This window comes from Penaeus japonicus, unplaced genomic scaffold (genome assembly GCF_977035675.1).
Source record: "Penaeus japonicus unplaced genomic scaffold, GWHDUDI00000001_assembly GWHDUDI00000021, whole genome shotgun sequence".
NCBI lineage: Eukaryota > Metazoa > Arthropoda > Malacostraca > Decapoda > Penaeidae > Penaeus > Penaeus japonicus.
In genome coordinates this window covers 30,919,147-30,939,146 of record NW_028234423.1, presented here as the reverse complement: position 1 = coordinate 30,939,146, position 20,000 = coordinate 30,919,147, and the positions used below count along the sequence as shown (strand labels likewise).

Sequence of the window (20,000 nt, the reverse complement as noted above, 5' to 3'; positions counted from 1 at the left end):
TAGATAACAGATAAGAAAGGTGAAATGTTGATATAGTAGAAGTACAATTTGGAAGTCGATGGACAACTATTATTGGAATTGTTATCAGTATTTTGATACTGGTAATATTTCTACCATTATTGCTATCACTTGAAAATTATGATGGCAGTAATGATAACGGTTAAGATAATGATCATGATAATAATGATGATAAAAAAAAAAAAACAAAAAAAAAAACACTGATACTGATGACTGTAACGTCAATGATACAAATTGTCAAAAGTAATTATATATTATTATCCTGATTAGTAAAAGTATCATCATGATCATTTTAAGAAACAATTTTTATTCTTAAGCGAACACAAACTCACACACAGCTTTAATCTATCTTTTGTACTACCACCACCTTCACTTAGGTTGCCATCCCAACGGGGGAACAGGTCATCCAAATCGGGGAAAATAATTGCAATCCCAAATGGGGACAAATTATCCACCTCAATCGAGGAAATACCAGTCGGGCAAAAGGTTCTGATCATAATTGGGAGGTGCACCAATTTCGCTTCCATCTGGAGGTGAAACTCAGCTAATCTACTCCTATGATCACTCGAGTGGGAAAACGTTAGCGTCTCTTCAGTCCTGCGGGAAGTGGGACTTAGTGGTGACGGGGAAGTATGAGAAAACAAAATAAATCATTTGCGGATGTCTGAAGAGATAAGGTCACGAGGAGAAAGAAGAAGATTCAAGGCACCTCAACCATCATATTTTTTGGGGGCTACACCCAAACACGAGACCTGGGGGTTCCCCTGCAATGCTAAATTATCGTGGTTAACATTCAGTTCATTTTAAGAATGCGGTTAGCATGCGCCTATGTTCTGGAGTCTAGACTTTGCCAATTGCAATTTACCTATTTTCCCGCAGATATTTTATGGGAGTTGGAAGGAACTTTTGAAGAGATCATATATATATATATATATATATATATATATATATATATATATATATATATATATATATATATGTATATATATATATATGTATATATATATACATATATATTTATGTATATATATGCATGTATATATATGTCTATATATATGTATGTATATATATGTCTATATGTCTATATATATATATATATATATATATATATATATATATATATATACATATACATATATATATATATATATATATATAATATATATATATATATATATATATATATGCATACATATTTTTACATACATATATATATATATATATATATATATATATATATATATATATATATATAAATACATACATATATATATACATACATACATATATATACACATATATATGTATATATATGTATATATACACATGCATATATATATATATATATACATATATGTATATATATGTATATATACTGTATATATATATGTGTGTATATATAGATATAGATATAGATATATCTATCTATATATCTCTTTATCTATCTATATATATATTATATATATATATATATATATATATATATATATATATATATATATATATATATATATATATATATATATATGTGTGTGTGTGTGTAAATTTGCACTGTAACTCATAGTACTATGAGTCACAGTGATGGCGATGACGACAAAGAATATTCTTGGTTACTTTATGGAAGAACAAAATGTTTCCTACACAGCCATCTGCTCAGACATGAACAGACCATCGTGGGGAAAAGGAAATGTTCTTGTGGCTGCTATAAATACCGTGTATGTCAATCCCGTGCCGCCGACTTTCACATAGACGTTCTTTCATCAATACCTGTCTTGCCTTCCTTGGTGATTAACAAAATTTCCACGGGAGAAAGCAGCCGTCGTCACTGATGGCTTCTTTCGACGCAGCTAACAGGTGATTTTAAAATGTTTATTTAGTGGGAATGCCCACAGCTTTTCACATAATAAAGCGGTTTAGTAAAATATTTAAAAGCGACGGCAAGGTGATATACATAAGTTTAATCGATGTGTTCAATTGATTTCAAAAGCATTCTGCAGGTTTATTGGAGATGGGAGCAGGTTTATTTAAGATGAGAGCAGGTTTTACGCAGGTTTATTGAAGATGGGAGCAGGTTTTAGGCAGCTTTAAGCAGAAGTGTCTGATCTTCAAGCGAGGCTGTCTATTTGCACTCACCTTCCTCTTCTGGAGGAGCATCTTCTGGTGGGGTATCCTCTGGAGGAGTATCTTCTGGTGGGGTATCCTCTGGAGGAGTATCTTCTGGTGGGGTATCCTCTGGAGGAGTATCTTCTGGTGGGGTATCCTCTGGAGGAGTATCTTCTGGTGGGGTATCCTCTGGAGGAGTATCTTCTGGTGGGGTATCCTCTGGAGGAGTATCTTCTGGTGGGGTATCCTCTGGAGGAGTATCTTCTGGTGGGGTATCCTCTGGAGGAGTATCTTCTGGTGGGGTATCCTCTGGAGGAGTATCTTCTGGTGGGGTATCCTCTGGAGGAGTATCTTCTGGTGGGGTATCCTCTGGAGGAGTATCTTCTGGTGGGGTATCCTCTGGAGGAGTATCTTCTGGTGGGGTATCCTCTGGAGGAGTATCTTCTGGTGGGGTATCCTCTGGAGGAGTATCTTCTGGTGGGGTATCCTCTGGAGGAGTATCTTCTGGTGGGGTATCCTCTGGAGGAGTATCTTCTGGTGGGGTATCTTCTGGTGGGGTATCCTCTGGAGGAGTATCTTCTGGTGGGGTATCCTCTGGAGGAGTATCTTCTGGTGGGGTATCCTCTGGAGGAGTATCTTCTGGTGGGGTATCCTCTGGAGGGGTATCTTCTGGTGGGGTATCCTCTGGAGGGGTATCTTCTGGTGGGGTATCCTCTGGAGGAGTATCTTCTGGTGGGGTATCCTCTGGAGGGGTATCTTCTGGTGGGGTATCCTCTGGAGGAGTATCTTCTGGTGGGGTATCCTCTGGAGGAGTATCTTCTGGTGGGGTATCTTCTGGAGGAGTATCTTCTGGTGGGGTATCCTCTGGAGGGGTATCTTCTGGTGGGGTATCCTCTGGTGGGGTATCCTCTGGAGGAGTATCTTCTGGTGGTGTATCTTCTGGTGGGGTATCCTCTGGTGGGGTATCCTCTGGAGGAGTATCTTCTGGTGGTGTATCTTCTGGTGGGGTATCCTCTGGAGGAGTATCTTCTGGTGGGGTATCCTCTGGTGGGGTATCTTCTGGTGGGGTATCCTCTGGAGGAGTATCTTCTGGTGGGGTATCCTCTGGAGGAGTTTATAGCAGTTATAGCAGTTTAATGTATAAGCTTATATTGGGCGAAAATAGATACATTCTTTCTTATTGAGAGCCATGTTTACAGCATAGGACACAACATTCCCGGTTTTAGATGATGTATACCAACAGCTGACGAAATGTTATGGAAGGCTTGCCCACGCAAACGTCGCGGGTGAAAAGACTGCCATTATGCTGTATCAGTTATACATCGGACAGAAGTGAGAGCCTTATGCTACATATAGCTTTTAGAAGTAAATTGCTAAATATATTAAAAACTTGTGGTCAATAGATGAATTCTATAAAGATAAAAGTTAAATCATGAATAATAGAGTAGCAGTAGTTACTCAGTAGAAGTCGTTGGACAACTGATGGTCAGTGAACCTGCTGTGATTAAAGCTATCATTATATTGATATCCGTAGTATTACCACTGTTATTGCTGTCACTCGAAAATTAGGGTGATAATGATAACGATGAAGGTAATGTTAATGATAATGATGATTATGATAAACGAACATAATGATACTGATGATTGTAACGCCAATGATACAGATGTTAAAAAGCAATTATAGTGATCGTTGCAAGCAAGCTTATTATCATGACGTTAAAAGCACCGTCATTAGCATTTTAAGGAATATTTACTCATAACACAAACACAAAACTCATTTTTTATAAGCCATTTGCTACTGCGATAGTGTACCACCGCTAGGAATAATATATATATACATACACACACACCACACACACACACACACACACACACACACACACACACACACACACACATATATATATATATATATATATATATATATATATATATATATATGTGTGTGTGTGTGTGTGTGTGTGTATTTATACTGCTGTAACCCGTAGTATCTACAATATATGATAGAAATGAATTAAAAAAAATAATAATAACAGCAAAAGAGAAGAAATTATACGACGAAGACGATAAAGAAGAAAACTTCTTGAATGTTTGGTACTTTGTGGAAGAGCAAAATGTTTTCTATACAACTATCTGCTCAGACATGAACAGACTATCGTGTCGAAAAGGAAATGTTCTTGTGGCTGCTATAAATACCGTATATGTCAATCCCGTGTCGCTGACTTTCACATGGACGTTCTTTCATCAATACCTGTCTTGCCTTCCTTTGTGATTAACAAAATTTCCACGGGAGAAAGCAGCCGTCGTCACTGATGTCTTCTTTCGACGCAGCTAACAGGTGATTTTAAAATGTTTATTTAGTGGGAATGCCCACAGCTTTTCACATATTAAGCAGGACGGTTTAGTAAGACATTTAAAAGCGACGACATGGTGATTGGCATAAATTTAATCGCCGTGTTTAATTTATTTTAAAATAATTCTGATAGTATGTTTATTGAAGATGGGAGCAGGTTTTAGACAGTTTTAGGCAGGTGTCTGATCTTCAAGCGCCACTGTTTATTTTCACTTACCTCCCTCTTCAGGAGGAGTATCTTCTGGTGGGGTGTCTTCTGGAGGAGTATCTTCTGGTGGGGTATCCTCTGGAGGAGTATCTTCTGGTGGGGTATCCTCTGGAGGAGTATCTTCTGGTGGGGTATCCTCTGGAGGAGTATCTTCTGGTGGGGTATCCTCTGGAGGAGTATCTTCTGGTGGGGTATCCTCTGGAGGAGTATCTTCTGGTGGGGTATCCTCTGGAGGAGTATCTTCTGGTGGGGTATCCTCTGGAGGAGTATCTTCTGGTGGGGTATCTTCAGGTGGGGTATCCTCTGGAGGTGTATCTTCTGGTGGGGTATCCTCTGGAGGAGTATCTTCTGGTGGGGTATCCTCTGGAGGAGTATCTTCTGGTGGGGTATCCTCTGGAGGAGTATCTTCTGGTGGGGTATCCTCTGGAGGAGTATCTTCTGGTGGGGTATCCTCTGGAGGAGTATCTTCTGGTGGGGTATCCTCTGGAGGAGTATCTTCTGGTGGGGTATCCTCTGGAGGTGTATCTTCTGGTGGGGTATCCTCTGGAGGAGTATCTTCTGGAGGAGTATCTTCTGGTGGGGTATCCTCTGGAGGTGTATCTTCTGGTGGGGTATCCTCTGGAGGAGTATCTTCTGGTGGGGTATCCTCTGGAGGAGTATCTTCTGGTGGGGTATCCTCTGGAGGAGTATCTTCTGGTGGGGTATCCTCTGGAGGAGTATCTTCTGGTGGGGTATCCTCTGGAGGAGTATCTTCAGGTGGGGTATCCTCTGGAGGAGTATCTTCTGGTGGGGTATCCTCTGGAGGTGTATCTTCTGGAGGAGTATCTTCTGGTGGGGTATCTTCTGGAGGAGTATCTTCTGGTGGGGTATCTTCTGGTGGAGTATCTTCTGGTGGGGTATCTTCTGGAGGAGTTTGTAGGAGTTATAGCAAAATGTGTAAGTTCAATATGTGCAGTTTTAATGCAAGTATTCAGAGCGAACTTATTTGTAAATGTAAAGAGTTATGTAAAGAGTTGAATAATAAATAATAATGTAGAAATGGCAGTTAGGTAGTACATTTTTGTATGTCGATGGACAACTGATAGATAGTGAACCTCTATTATTGAAGTGATATGGTTATATCGCCACCATTATTGCAATCACTCGAAACTTATGGTAATAGTAATGATAACGACGAAGATAATGGTAATGATTTAAAAATGATACGTCAATGATACAAATGAAAAAAAAGCATTTATAGTAATATTTACAATCAAGCTGATCATATTCTCATGATCATTTTAAGAAATCATATTTACTGTTAGGCGAACACGAAACTCATGTACAGTTTTTATCTATTTTTAATCCACTGGCAGGGGGAGTACTTCCACCTCCACCTGGGTACTGCTACTATCTCCACCTGGGGGAGTATTTCCATCTCCAATGGCTGTCATCCACATCGGAAGGATAGTTGCCATCGAAATCGGGGAGAGTAGTTCCAATTCTGCTTCCATCTGGAGGTGTTACTCAGTCACACAATCTAATGAACTGGTCACTCGAGAGGGTAAACGTTAGTGTGTCTTTGGTCGTATGGAGAGCAGAAGAGCTAAGTGAAGACAAAATCAATCAGTTGCGGATCTCTCAAGTGATAAGATCACGAGGAGAAAGAGGAAGATTCAAGGTACCTCAACTATCAAATTCTTGGCTGCACCCAAACCCCCAGACCAGGGGGTTCCCCTGCAATTCTGAAGTTTCGTGTTCATTTTAAGAATACATTCCAGAATCGAAACAAACAAGAAAGAGAAAGAAAGAAAAAAAATATATACATACACATACACTGTAACTCACATTATCTATATCATACGTAGTTACAATGACAAAAAATAAACATATATGAAAAGATGAGATATACAAAGAGAATAGGAAAGGATACCAACAACGGAGACAACAAAGAAGTAATTTATAGTATGCTGTTCGATACTTTCTAGAACAAAATGTTTCCTACACAGCCATCTGCTCAGACATGAACAGACCATCGTGGCGAAAAGGAAATGTTCTTGTGGCTGCTATAAATACCGTGTATGTCAATCCCGTGTCGCCGACTTTCACATAGACGTTCTTTCATCAATACCTGTCTTGCCTTCCTTGGTGATTAACAAAATTTCCACGGGAGAAAGCAGCCGTCGTCACTGATGGTTTTTTTCGTCGTAAGTAACAGTTTATTTTTAAAAGTTTATTTAGTGGGAATGCCCACAGCTTTTCACATAATAAGCGGTTTAGTGAAAGAGATTTAAAAGCGATGACAAGGTGAAAGGCATAAATTTAATCGCCGTGTTTATTTCAGAATAATTCTGGCGGCAAATTCACTTAAGCTGAGTGTAGGTTTTATGCAGCTTTAAGCAGAAGTGTCTGAACTTTAAGCGACTTGTCTATTTGCACTTACCTTCTGGTGGGGTATCCTCTGGAGGAGTATCTTCTGGGGGAGTATCCTCTGGAGGAGTATCTTCTGGTGGGGTGTCCTCTGGAGGAGTATCTTCTGGGGGAGTATCCTCTGGAGGAGTATCTTCTGGTGGGGTGTCCTCTGGAGGAGTATCTTCTGGGGGAGTATCCTCTGGTGGGGTATCCTCTGGAGGAGTATCTTCTGGAGGAGTATCTTCAGGTGGGGTGTCCTCTGGAGGAGTATCTTCTGGTGGGGTATCCTCTGGAGGAGTATCTTCAGGTGGGGTATCCTCTGGAGGAGTATCTTCTGGTGGGGTATCCTCTGGAGGAGTATCTTCTGGTGGGGTATCCTCTGGAGGAGTATCTTCTGGTGGGGTATCCTCTGGAGGAGTATCTTCTGGTGGGGTATCCTCTGGAGGAGTATCTTCTGGTGGGGTATCCTCTGGAGGAGTATCTTCTGGTGGGGTATCCTCTGGAGGAGTATCTTCTGGTGGGGTATCCTCTGGTGGGGTATCTGTTTATAGCAGTTATAACAGTTTAATGTGTTAGCTGAATATATACAATTTTATTGCAAGTGCTCAGGGTAAAAGTAAAGTTATAAATAATGTAGAGATGAATGATAAATAAAAGTAGCAATAGCAATTAAGTAAAAGTAATATTTTGGGAGTTGAATGACAACTGATGATCAGTGAACCTGATATAATTGCATTTGTTACCATTATCGCCACCATTATTGTTACCACTCGTAACGTAGTGGTAGTAATAATAACGAAGATAATGGTTGGGATAATGATAAAAAAAACACTGATGATTGTAACGTCAGTGATACCAAAAAAAAAAAAAAAAAAAAAAAAAAAAAAAAAAAAAAAAATAAATATATATATATATATATATATATATATATATATATATATACATATACATACAAACAAGCTTATTATCATGATGGTAAAAGTACCATCATGAGCATTTTAAGAAACATTAACTCGTAAGCGAACACAAAACTTTTACGCAACTTCTGTATACCATTTACTGCTGCGGGAGTTGTACCGCCGCTGAGAGGAGTACTCCCACCTCCACCAGGGGATGTTGCTATCTCCACCAGGGGAAATGTTGCCATCTCTACTTGGTGGAGTATTGCCATCTCCACCTGGTGGAGATGGGAACTATCTCCCCTCCGGAGGGATAGTGGCCATTCCCATGGGGAGGATTATTATTATCCCAATTATCATCCCAAGTTGCCATCTCCACCGGGAGGAGTAGTTCCAATTCTGCTTCCAGAGGACAAACATTGGTGCCCTCGGTCGCACAGAAAGTGGGAATCAGTGATGACGGGAAGGTATGAGAAAACAAATCAATCAGTTGCGAATGTCTGATGAGATTAGGTCACGAGGAGAAAGAAGATTCAAGGCATCTCTACCACCATATTTTTGGCTTCACCCAAAGCCCTAGACCTGGGGTTTTCGTGTGTATGTATATATATATATATATATATATATATATATATATATATATATATATATATATATATATATATATATACATACATACATATATGCATATATATATGCATATACATATATATACATATATACACTATATATATATATATATATATATATATATATATATATATATATATATATATATATATATATATATATATATATATATATATACACATATATGTATATGTATATGTGTATATGTACATACACACACACACACACGCACGCACACACACAGACAAACACACACACAGACACACACACACATATACGCAGTATCTAAATTATATGTAGTTACTGTAATAGTTTTTCGTTATTTTATGGAAGAACAAAATGTTTCCTACACAGCCATCTGCTCAGACATGAACAGACCATCGTGGCGAAAAGGAAATGTTCTTGTGGCTGTTATAAATACCATGTATGTCAATCCCGTGTCGCCGACTTTCACATAGACGTTCTTTCATCAATACCTGTCTTGCCTTCCTTGGTGATTAACAAAATTTCCACGGGAGAAAGCAGCCGTCGTCACTGATGGCTTCTTTCGTCGTAAGTAACAGTTTATTTTAAAAAGTTTATTTAGTGGGAATGACCACAGCTTTTCACATAATAAGCGGTTTAGTAACAGACATTGAAAAGCGACGACAAGGTGAAAGGCATAAATCTAATCACCGTGTTTATTTTATTTTATATATATATATTTTTAGATAATTCTGACAGTAAGTTTATTAATGATGGGAGCAGGTTTTAGACAGCTTTAAGCAGAAATGTCTGATCTTCAAGCGACACTGTCTATTTTCACTTACCTCCCTCATCAGGAGGAGTATCATCTGGTGGGGTATCCTCTGGAGGAGTATCTTCTGGTGGGGTATCCTCTGGTGGGGTATCCTCTGGTGGGGTATCCTCTGGAGGAGTATCTTCTGGTGGGGTATCCTCTGGAGGAGTATCTTCTGGTGGGGTATCCTCTGGAGGAGTATCTTCTGGTGGGGTATCCTCTGGAGGAGTATCTTCTGGTGGGGTATCTTCTGGTGGAGTATCTTCTGGTGGGGTATCCTCTGGAGGAGTATCTTCTGGTGGGGTATCCTCTGGAGGAGTATCTTCTGGTGGGGTATCCTCTGGAGGAGTATCTTCTGGAGGAGTATCTTCTGGTGGGGTATCCTCTGGAGGAGTATCTTCTGGTGGTGTATCTTCTGGTGGGGTATCCTCTGGAGGAGTATCTTCTGGTGGGGTATCCTCTGGTGGGGTATCTTCTGGAGGAGTATCTTCTGGTGGGGTATCCTCTGGAGGAGTATCTTCTGGTGGGGTATCTTCTGGTGGGGTATCCTCTGGAGGAGTATCTTCTGGTGGGGTATCTTCTGGTGGGGTATCCTCTGGAGGAGTATCTTCTGGTGGGGTATCCTCTGGTGGGGTATCTTCTGGTGGGGTATCCTCTGGAGGAGTATCTTCTGGTGGGGTATCTTCTGGTGGGGTATCCTCTGGAGGAGTATCTTCTGGTGGGGTATCCTCTGGAGGAGTATCTTCTGGTGGGGTATCCTCTGGAGGAGTATCTTCTGGTGGGGTATCTTCTGGTGGGGTATCCTCTGGTGGGGTATCCTCTGGAGGAGTATCTTCTGGTGGGGTATCCTCTGGAGGAGTATCTTCTGGTGGGGTATCCTCTGGAGGAGTATCTTCTGGTGGGGTATCCTCTGGAGGAGTATCTTCTGGTGGGGTATCCTCTGGTGGGGTATCCTCTGGAGGAGTATCTTCTGGTGGGGTATCCTCTGGAGGAGTATCTTCTGGTGGGGTATCCTCTGGAGGAGTATCCTCTGGTGGGGTATCTTCTGGTGGGGTATCCTCTGGAGGAGTATCTTCTGGTGGGGTATCCTCTGGTGGGGTATCCTCTGGAGGAGTATCCTCTGGTGGGGTATCTTCTGGTGGGGTATCCTCTGGAGGAGTATCTTCTGGTGGGGTATCCTCTGGAGGAGTATCTTCTGGTGGGGTATCCTCTGGAGGAGTATCTTCTGGTGGGGTATCCTCTGGAGGAGTATCTTCTGGTGGGGTATCCTCTGGAGGAGTATCTTGGGGGGGGTGTTCCTCTGGAGGAGTATCTTCTGGTGGGGTATCCTCTGGAGGAGTATCTTCTGGTGGGGTATCCTCTGGAGGAGTATCTTCTGGTGGGGTATCCTCTGGAGGAGTATCTTCTGGTGGGGTATCCTCTGGAGGAGTATCTTCTGGTGGGGTATCTTCTGGAGGAGTATCTTCTGGTGGGGTATCCTCTGGAGGAGTATCTTCTGGTGGTGTATCTTCTGGTGGGGTATCCTCTGGTGGGGTATCCTCTGGAGGAGTATCTTCTGGTGGGGTATCTTCTGGTGGGGTGTCCTCTGGTGGGGTATCCTCTGGTGGGGTATCCTCTGGAGGAGTATCTTCTGGTGGGGTATCCTCTGGAGGAGTATCTTCTGGTGGGGTATCCTCTGGAGGAGTATCTTCTGGTGGGGTATCTTCTGGAGGAGTATCTTCAGGTGGGGTATCCTCTGGAGGAGTATCTTCTGGTGGGGTATCCTCAGGAGGAGTATCTTCTGGTGGGGTATCCTCTGGAGGAGTATCTTCTGGTGGGGTATCCTCTGGAGGAGTATCTTCTGGTGGGGTATCCTCTGGAGGAGTATCTTCTGGTGGGGTATCCTCTGGAGGAGTATCTTCTGGCGGAGTTTGTAGGAGTTATAGCAGTTGAATGTGTAAGTTCAATATGTGTAGTTTTGATGTAAGTATTCAGAGCGAAATCATTTGCAAATTATAAATTATGTAAAGAGTTGAATAATAAATAATAATGCAGAAATGCAGTTAAGTAGAAGTACATTTTTGTAAGTTATATGGTTATATCGCGACCATCATTGCCATCACTCGAAACTTATGGTAGTAGTAATTATAACGACGAAGATAATGTTAATGATTTAAATATGCTACTGATGATTGTAACGTCAATGATACAAATGATAAAAAGCATTTATAATAATAGTTACAAACAAGCTGATCATATTCTGATGATCATTCTAAGAAATGATATTTACTGTTAGGCGAACACGAAACTCAAGCACAGCTTTTATCTACTTTTTATACCACCGCCAGGGGGAGTACTTCCACCTCTACCTCCACCTGGGGTAGTGCTATCTCCACCTGGGGGAGAACTTCCACCTCCACCTGGGGGAGTGTTTCCATCTCCACATGGGGAAGCATGTGGGGAAGTGTTGTCATCCCCAACACTTCATCCAAATCCGGGGAGGGGGGGGGGGTAGTTCCAATTTTGCTTCCATCTGGAGGTGTAACTCAGTCAGTCAGTGTAATGTGCTGGTCACTCGAGAGGGCAAACGTTGGTGTGTTTGGTCGTATGGAAAACAGAAGAGGTATGAGAAAACGAAGTCAATCAGTTGCGGAGGAGAAAGAAGATTCAAGGCAACTCAACGACTCCAAACCCCAGTACTAGGGATTCCCCCTGCAATTCTAAAGTTGCTCATGGGGTCTTACTCATGATGTACAGTCGTTGGCAATTGCTAATATTAAGAATTGTACTGGATTCAATCTTCGTTTAGTGAGTATCATAGCCTACAAATCTTAGACATTTCACTCCTTCCACCTATTGTCACCGCATAATGCTATAAAATACTTGGAGGGACACATACACGCACTTGCAAATAAGAAAACACACACACACACACACACGGGAGGAGAGCATACTATGAGATGAGGGACTTGTGGCATATCAGGGAGATATAACGCAATATCTATTTCTTTAATTTCGCAGTTTAAGAATCTATAGGAAAAATCTGATAAATATTGGAAAGAAAACTCTCCACTGTCCGGCGTCCTGTGAGAGTGCATAATAGCTTGGTCTCGCTTTCCTTAAAGATTAAAAAACAAAAGAAAATAGCCTATTAAATCTAGTACGGGTGTCCTTCCCCGAATGAGAGTACGCGCGTCCTTTTAGGGGTTAAACACGACGACAAGGCGATGGGCATTGATTTAATCGCCGTGTTTAGTTCACCTTAAAATAATCCTGATAAATATATTCGAAATGAGCGTAGGTTTGCGACAGCTTTAATCAGAACAGCATGATCTGATTTTCAACTAAACTAAACATGGGGATTAAAGTTATGCCTATCACTTTGCCATCGCGTTTAAATGTCTTTTGCCAAACCGTGGAAATGTTCTGCTTTATCATTTGAGATCCGGCGTTGACGTTGGTGAAATAACAACGCAAAGACAGTCCTTTTGTGACTGACAAAATCTTCAGAAAACACGATGATGGAAGAAGTTGAAGAATTATTGGTAATAATTAATTATCTGAAAGAAAATACATTGTGAAGCCTTCTAAACACTAGAGGTGTAGGATAATCTAAATAAGGAAAGCCCTCGGTCCATACCCTACTGGTGAGTCTCATTATGTCCATAACTTTTGCTGTTGCCACATTTACAAGATAATTTTGCAGGGGGGGAGGGGTCGTATCTCAACACATCACCAAAATGGCAAATAGGGAGCATCATCAGCCAACCTAGGTTAATAGAGCTGGCATAAAATATCAATACACACCTGACCTCATCCCGCTATGCCGCCGCGCTATGCAACCACACCGAACTCATAACAATCCAAAAATAAATACAGTACATAACAATAGATCAGAAAATCATCGTGTTCTTTCTGTTATAAACCTACAATCATAGCACACCCTATGATACCATGTAATCCACAGTAATATCGTAAAATTGACAATGCAATGATTCTGACATACATAATGACTAAAATTGCACATTCAGTTTCTTGTATATCCAGACAAGACCTACATTTATTGTCACTGTGATGTCATTTGTGTTTCTTGAATTGAGTATTGCAGTAAAAATGGTGAAGACTCGATTTCTGTTTGACAATAAGACAAAAAGTTTTCCTTATCATCATTATTGCTATTACTCGCTGCCATTATTGCCTGTTGTCCACATCTCATGACAGCCCAGAAGTGTGATGGTCACCCCCAGACGTGTCTTAAACTTCGGCTGGGTCATAGATACAAGTCATGTATCAATGACATTTTCACTTGAAGCTATAGAGCAAATTGTAAAGTCAAAGGCCTTTTTGTATCATAGACAAATCTCGCAGTTTATAACTTTTCGTGAATACCGGCCCAGGTCCTACTGGTCCTAGAGGAGTTTTACCAGGAGCAAGTGGTTATGGGGGAATTTCCGGTATTTATAAAGATTCACAGGAGATTTCCTTATATCCCCTCTCAAGCATGAAAAAAATCTAGTGAAGATCAAACTGCATATTTTCTAACGTTGCCATTGACCAAATAACAACACACCAAGAAAAACAAACAGACATGCTGATGAAAGAATTGTCAGAATCAAAAGTAACGTATACGTGTGTGTGTGTGGTTGTTTGATGTATATAAGCACAAGCACACACGCACACGTACATGCCATAACAGGTGTACATGTGTGTTCTGCTGTGGTAATGGTAGTAATAAAGATAATGATAATAATCACAATAATATTAATAACAAACGAAAAGGACTTAAGGTCACATAATTTGCTATTATCACAAGAATTCCCGACGGCTCGATTCATCTGAAGTCAGTATAACATGACCAATTCAGTTCATAGTGGATGTCTGAGCTTGGACCTCAGAAATTCTAAATATTCTTTCCAAAGCCACCGAGAACTGGGAAGACTGTACACCGTAATTCCCATTATTGGATGCAGAAATATAGCAGTACAGATTATAGGCAATTAGAGGCAGATAAAAAAAAAAAAAAAAAAAAAAAAAAATCCTATAGATGTAATTCATCTTTTCCCGGTTTACACAAAATCATTACTGATTTTCAAAATATAATTTCACCATATTCCTCGACAAACTAGATTCTATCATACCTGTTATCGCTCTCCCAATACAAAAAAAAAAAAAAAAATCTACGCAACGCAAATTTGAAATGGCATGTCGAAAATATCCGGCATCAGTTAAGCTTAGCAAAGCTGTATTTTTGCTTTATGGCAGAAAAATGTATTTAGCAATAAGCTAACAGACGAAAATATGAGCATTCTCATACTTTTTTGCACACATATATAAGGCTCAATATCCAAGATTACCTAAAACGGTAATTTTGCACAGTACAATAATTATCAAGACCATTTGATTGGGAACCAGTTGGCCATTCAACACTATCTAGCTTCTGGATTACTGGGTCAGCACAATGCTAAGCAGACCCATCCAGTTTACAAAATGTGATGTACTTTAATGTGTACTTCATCATTGTTTAGGCCTTGTAACACATGATTCTACACCAAATGGTTTTGTATTACATGTCCTTGATCATCAGACGATGATATGGACCGAGAAATTTAAGCCGAAAAAAGAAAACACTCTTTTCGCATGAGCTTCTCTGTTGAACCGTAGGCATTTTTGCGTAGAATTTCATGGCTGTTCATCAGCAGTAAGCAAGGAACATCGTCACTACTCACCTGCTCCAGTTGGAGTTTCACCAGGTCCAGGTCCTTCTGGTGGAGTTTCTCCAGGATCAGGACCTTCTGGAGGAGTTTCTCCAGGTCCAGGACCTTCTAGAGGAGTACCTCCAGGTCCAGGGCCATCCTGAGAAGTATCTCCAGGTCCAGGTTCTCCAGGTCCAGGACCTTCTGGGGGAGTTTCTCCAGGTCCAGGACCTTCTGGGGGAGTTTCTCCAGGTCCAGGACCTTCTGGAGGAGTTTCTCCAGGTCCAGGTCCTTCTGGAGGAGTTTCTCCAGGTCCAGGTCCTTCTGGAGGAGTTTCTCCAGGTCCAGGTCCTTCTGGAGGAGTTTCTCCAGGTCCAGGTCCTTCTGGAGGAGTTTCTCCAGGTCCAGGTCCTTCTGGAGGAGTTTCTCCAGGTCCAGGTCCTTCTGGAGGAGTTTCTTCAGGTCCAGGTCCTTCTGGAGGAGTTTATAGGGGAGTTTCAATTGATCTAAATACCTGAAATCTAGTGTTGCCAAAAAGCACTGATCCAGAAGTAACTGATCAAAGAGGTTAACGTTACCTGTCCCAGTAACTGCTAATTCGACGGTAAACGTTGTATGAGATAGATTTAAACTGGTTACCTTTTCATTTGTGCTAATTAGTTTTGACCGCGAAAATATTCAAACTGGCGAACGCGAATGCTTTGTTTGTGGATATCTAGGGTGCTCTTAGGGAAATTCCTACTAGTTAGGAGCGATATTAGGATGTCCTTAGGAGGTAGGAGTTCCTAGTGAAACTCCTCCGGAAGGATCTCGTACCAGAGAAACTCCTCTACACAGAGATGGACCTTGAGGAACTCCTCCAGAAGGCCCATTGAACCTGTAGTTTCACCTGGAGAGGCTTAGACTGATCCTAAGTAGCTAGTTTGACCAGAAAGTAAATGGCCATAGAGGTTAAAGTTACCTGGCCCAGTAACTGCTACTTTGACGGTTTGTTATACATTATTATGTTTCATCATCACCATGACCTATAGTATGAATATATATGTGTGTGTGTGTGTGTGAAAATGCTGTTTTCCATCAAGATTTCCACTGTAATCACCTATACTAATGAGAAGCTGTATCATTGCCCATTGCCTATAGCCGATTGTTCCTGCTCAATCCTGTTATTTGCAAGTTGCTCTGAACAAACCAAGGGAGCATCCATTACACTCTCACTCTCTCATGCCATTGTGTATATAAATAAAAGTCATGCAACTTACCTGAAGCACAGCACTTGCAATCTTTGCCTTTGCATTTGCCTTTCGGCACTTCCCCATTTGGACAGGACTCAGCGCAGAAACCTCCTTTATTCGTGCAGCGTTTTGTTTCCCCGCATGGTAAGCAGCAAGTGCATGTTGGATTCCATGACCATTTGTCTTTACTCTTTTTTGTGCATTCGTCCCTGGTAATATATATATATATATATATATATATATATATATATATATATATATATATATATATATATATATATCTATATATATATATATATTAAATATACTTATACGTTTATATATATGTGTATTCATTTATATATGCGTGTGTATGTGTGTGTGCACATGTGTGTATGCGTGCGTGCGTGTGTGTGTGTGTGTATGTGTGTATGTGTACGCTCGCGCGCGCGCGCGCGCGCGCGTGTGTGTGTGAGTGTGTGTGTGTGTGTGTACATGTGTGTATGCGTGTGTGTGTGTGTGTGTGTGTGTGTGTGTGTGTGTGTGTGTGTGTGTGTGTGTGTGTGTGTATGTATGTGCGTATGTATGCATACACACACACACAAATTAATGAATATATAAACACACAAATAGATAGATTGACAGATACACATATGGAAAGAGAAAGAAATTTACGCAGATAACACTAAATTGTTCATGAAAAAAAGGAGTAAAAGTTACATCATGTTTGTTAGCTCAACTAATTAAACGATTACAGAATAGCAAATATATAAGCGATTTCACCAACGAAACAGATTCTTTTGTTGTAGGTGTATCAAACTTTTTTTTTTTCTTTTTTTTTTTCTCTTTTTTTGTCCTTAGGAAAGAGATAGACAAATGTCCTACTGTGGGTTCAGTTGTAGAAGGAAGGTCAGGCAATCAAATCTCGCAGGCAATACATGTGGCTGTGACGAAAGAAATTATTGCAATATTGCATTTAAAACAACTATGAATCAATGGGAAACGGAAGTTAAAGAATGAAAACACTTACTTGTTCGTGATGGTACCTCCCTTGGTACCACATTTTTTCTTTGCGTAAATTTCTCCACAAGTATCATCTAAAGTTAGAAAATAAGGAGTTAGAGACTATTTGCATGGCAGTCATGCAATGCTGAGAGTAAATATCATTGTTGAACGACTGGATAAAGAATATTGCTTATCTTGAGACTGACCGATGTAGAATTACCCCATAGTGCATGATGTATAAGACTGACCGATGTAGAATTACCCAATAGTGCATGATGTATAAGACTGACCGATGTAGAATTACCCAATTATTGCATGATGTATAAGACTGACCGATGTAGAATTACCCCAAAGTGCATGATGTATAACACTGACCGATGTAGAATTACCCAATAGTGCATGATGTATAAGACTGACCGATGTAGAATTACCCAATAGTGCATGATGTATAAGACTAACCGATGTAGAATTACCCAATAGTGCATGATGTATAAGACTGACCGATGTAGAATTACCCCAAAGTGCATGATGTATAAGACTGACCGATGTAGAATTACCCCATAGTGCATGATGTATAAGACTGACCGATGTAGAATTACCCCATAGTGCATGATGTATAAGACTGACCGATGTAGAATTACCCAATAGTGCATGATGTATAAGACTAACCGATGTAGAATTACCCAATAGTGCATGATGTATACTACTAACCGATGTAGAATTACCCAATAGTGCATGATGTATAAGACTAACCGATGTAGAATTACCCCATAGTGCATGATGTATAAGACTAACCGATGTAGAATTACCCAATAGTGCATGATGTATAAGACTAACCGATGTAGAATTACCCAATAGTGCATGATGTATAGGATTTTATTTCATTTCCTATTCTACGAAAGTTGCATGATGCATCTCTTACCCCTGGCGCAACACTTGCAGCCACCTTTTCCGCATTTGCCTTTGGGTAGTTCTACGTTCTCGCACGTCGTTGCACAAACGCCTCCCTTCTTGGAACAGCCACTCTTGTCCTTGCATGGTAAGCAACACGTGCAGCCTGGATCGAGTGACCACTTGTCTTTCTTTTTGGAGGCACAGTCCTTCCTGATTAGACCCAGAGTGAAGCACATGGATTAGGAAACCTTTTTGGAGTGAAAAGACACAGGCCTTCCTGATTAGACCCAGAGTGAAGCACATGGATTAGGAAACCTTTTTGGAGTGAAAAGACACAGGCCTTCCTGATTAGACCCAGAGTGAAGCACATGGATTAGGAAACCTTTTTGGAGTGAAAAGACACAGTCCTTCCTGATTAGACCCAGAGTGAAGCACGTGGATTAGGAAACCTTTTTGGAGTGAAAAGACAAAGTCCTTCCTGATTAGACCCAGAGTGAAGCACATGGATTAGGAAACCTTTTTGGAGTGAAAAGACAAAGTCCTTCCTGATTAGACCCAGAGTGAAGCACATGGATTAGGAAACCTTTTTGGAGTGAAAAGACAAAGTCCTTCCTGATTAGACCCAGAGTGAAGCACATGGATTAGGAAACCTTTTTGGAGTGAAAAGACAAAGTCCTTCCTGATTAGACCCAGAGTGAAGCACATGGATTAGGAAACCTTTTTGGAGTGAAAAGACACTGGCCTTCCTGATTAGACCCAGAGTGAAGCACGTGGATTAGGAAACCTTTTTGGAGTGAAAAGACACAGGCCTTCCTGATTAGACCCAGAGTGAAGCACATGGATTAGGAAACCTTTTTGGAGTGAAAAGACACAGGCCTTCCTGATTAGACCCAGAGTGAAGCACATGGATTAGGAAACCTTTTTGGAGTGAAAAGAAACTGGCCTTCCTGATTAGACCCAGAGTGAAGCACATGGATTAGGAAACCTTTTTGGAGTGAAAAGAAACTGGCCTTCCTGATTAGACCCAGAGTGAAGCACATGGATTAGGAAACCTTTTTGGAGTGAAAAGACACTGGCCTTCCTGATTAGACCCAGAGTGAAGCACGTGGATTAGGAAACCTTTTTGGAGTGAAAAGACACAGGCCTTCCTGATTAGACCCAGAGTGAAGCACATGGATTAGGAAACCTTTTTGGAGTGAAAAGACACTGGCCTTCCTGATTAGACCCAGAGTGAAGCACGTGGATTAGGAAACCTTTTTGGAGTGAAAAGACACAGGCCTTCCTGATTAGACCCAGAGTGAAGCACATGGATTAGGAAACCTTTTTGGAGTGAAAAGAGACAGGCCTTCCTGATTAGACCCAGAGTGAAGCACGTGGATTAGGAAACCTTTTTGGAGTGAAAAGACACAGGCCTTCCTGATTAGACCCAGAGTGAAGCACATGGATTAGGAAACCTTTTTGGAGTGAAAAGAGACAGGCCTTCCTGATTAGACCCAGAGTGAAGCACGTGGATTAGGAAACCTTTTTGGAGTGAAAAGTCAAAACCAACGAATGGGGAACTAGTATTTTTAGTCAGCACGCATGGGAATGACAGATGGGACTGAATTGATGGATATAAAAAAAGTATTGGTTGCATTATGCAGATACTTACTGAGGGGTTATAGTACCTCCTTTTGATAAGCACTTTGGTTTTGCATCATCTTCCGTGCACTTGCCATCTGAAGAAAATTAAATGACAGTGGACTCTTTCGTAAACTCTATTTTCTTTTTCTTATTCGTATCTATACTTTCTTCCTTGCGTACCTACATTACTCATCCGCATATGACGTATATATATA

General features: G+C 40.7%; 1 protein-coding gene across 2 annotated transcripts in view; it reads right to left on the bottom strand.

The window, feature by feature from the left end:
• LOC122263659 (uncharacterized) overlaps positions 1-20,000 on the bottom strand; it is a 41,966-nt gene that overhangs the window by 17,506 nt on the left and 4,460 nt on the right. For both annotated transcript variants that reach the window (XM_086548978.1, XM_086548979.1), the window contains exons 5-8: positions 19,814-19,880; positions 18,191-18,372; positions 17,294-17,360; positions 16,312-16,493 (exon numbers count right to left, since the gene is read on the bottom strand). In XM_086548978.1, coding sequence (XP_086405104.1) covers positions 16,312-16,493; positions 17,294-17,360; positions 18,191-18,372; positions 19,814-19,880 — 498 coding nt within the window. The remainder of the gene's footprint in view (positions 1-16,311; positions 16,494-17,293; positions 17,361-18,190; positions 18,373-19,813; positions 19,881-20,000) is intronic.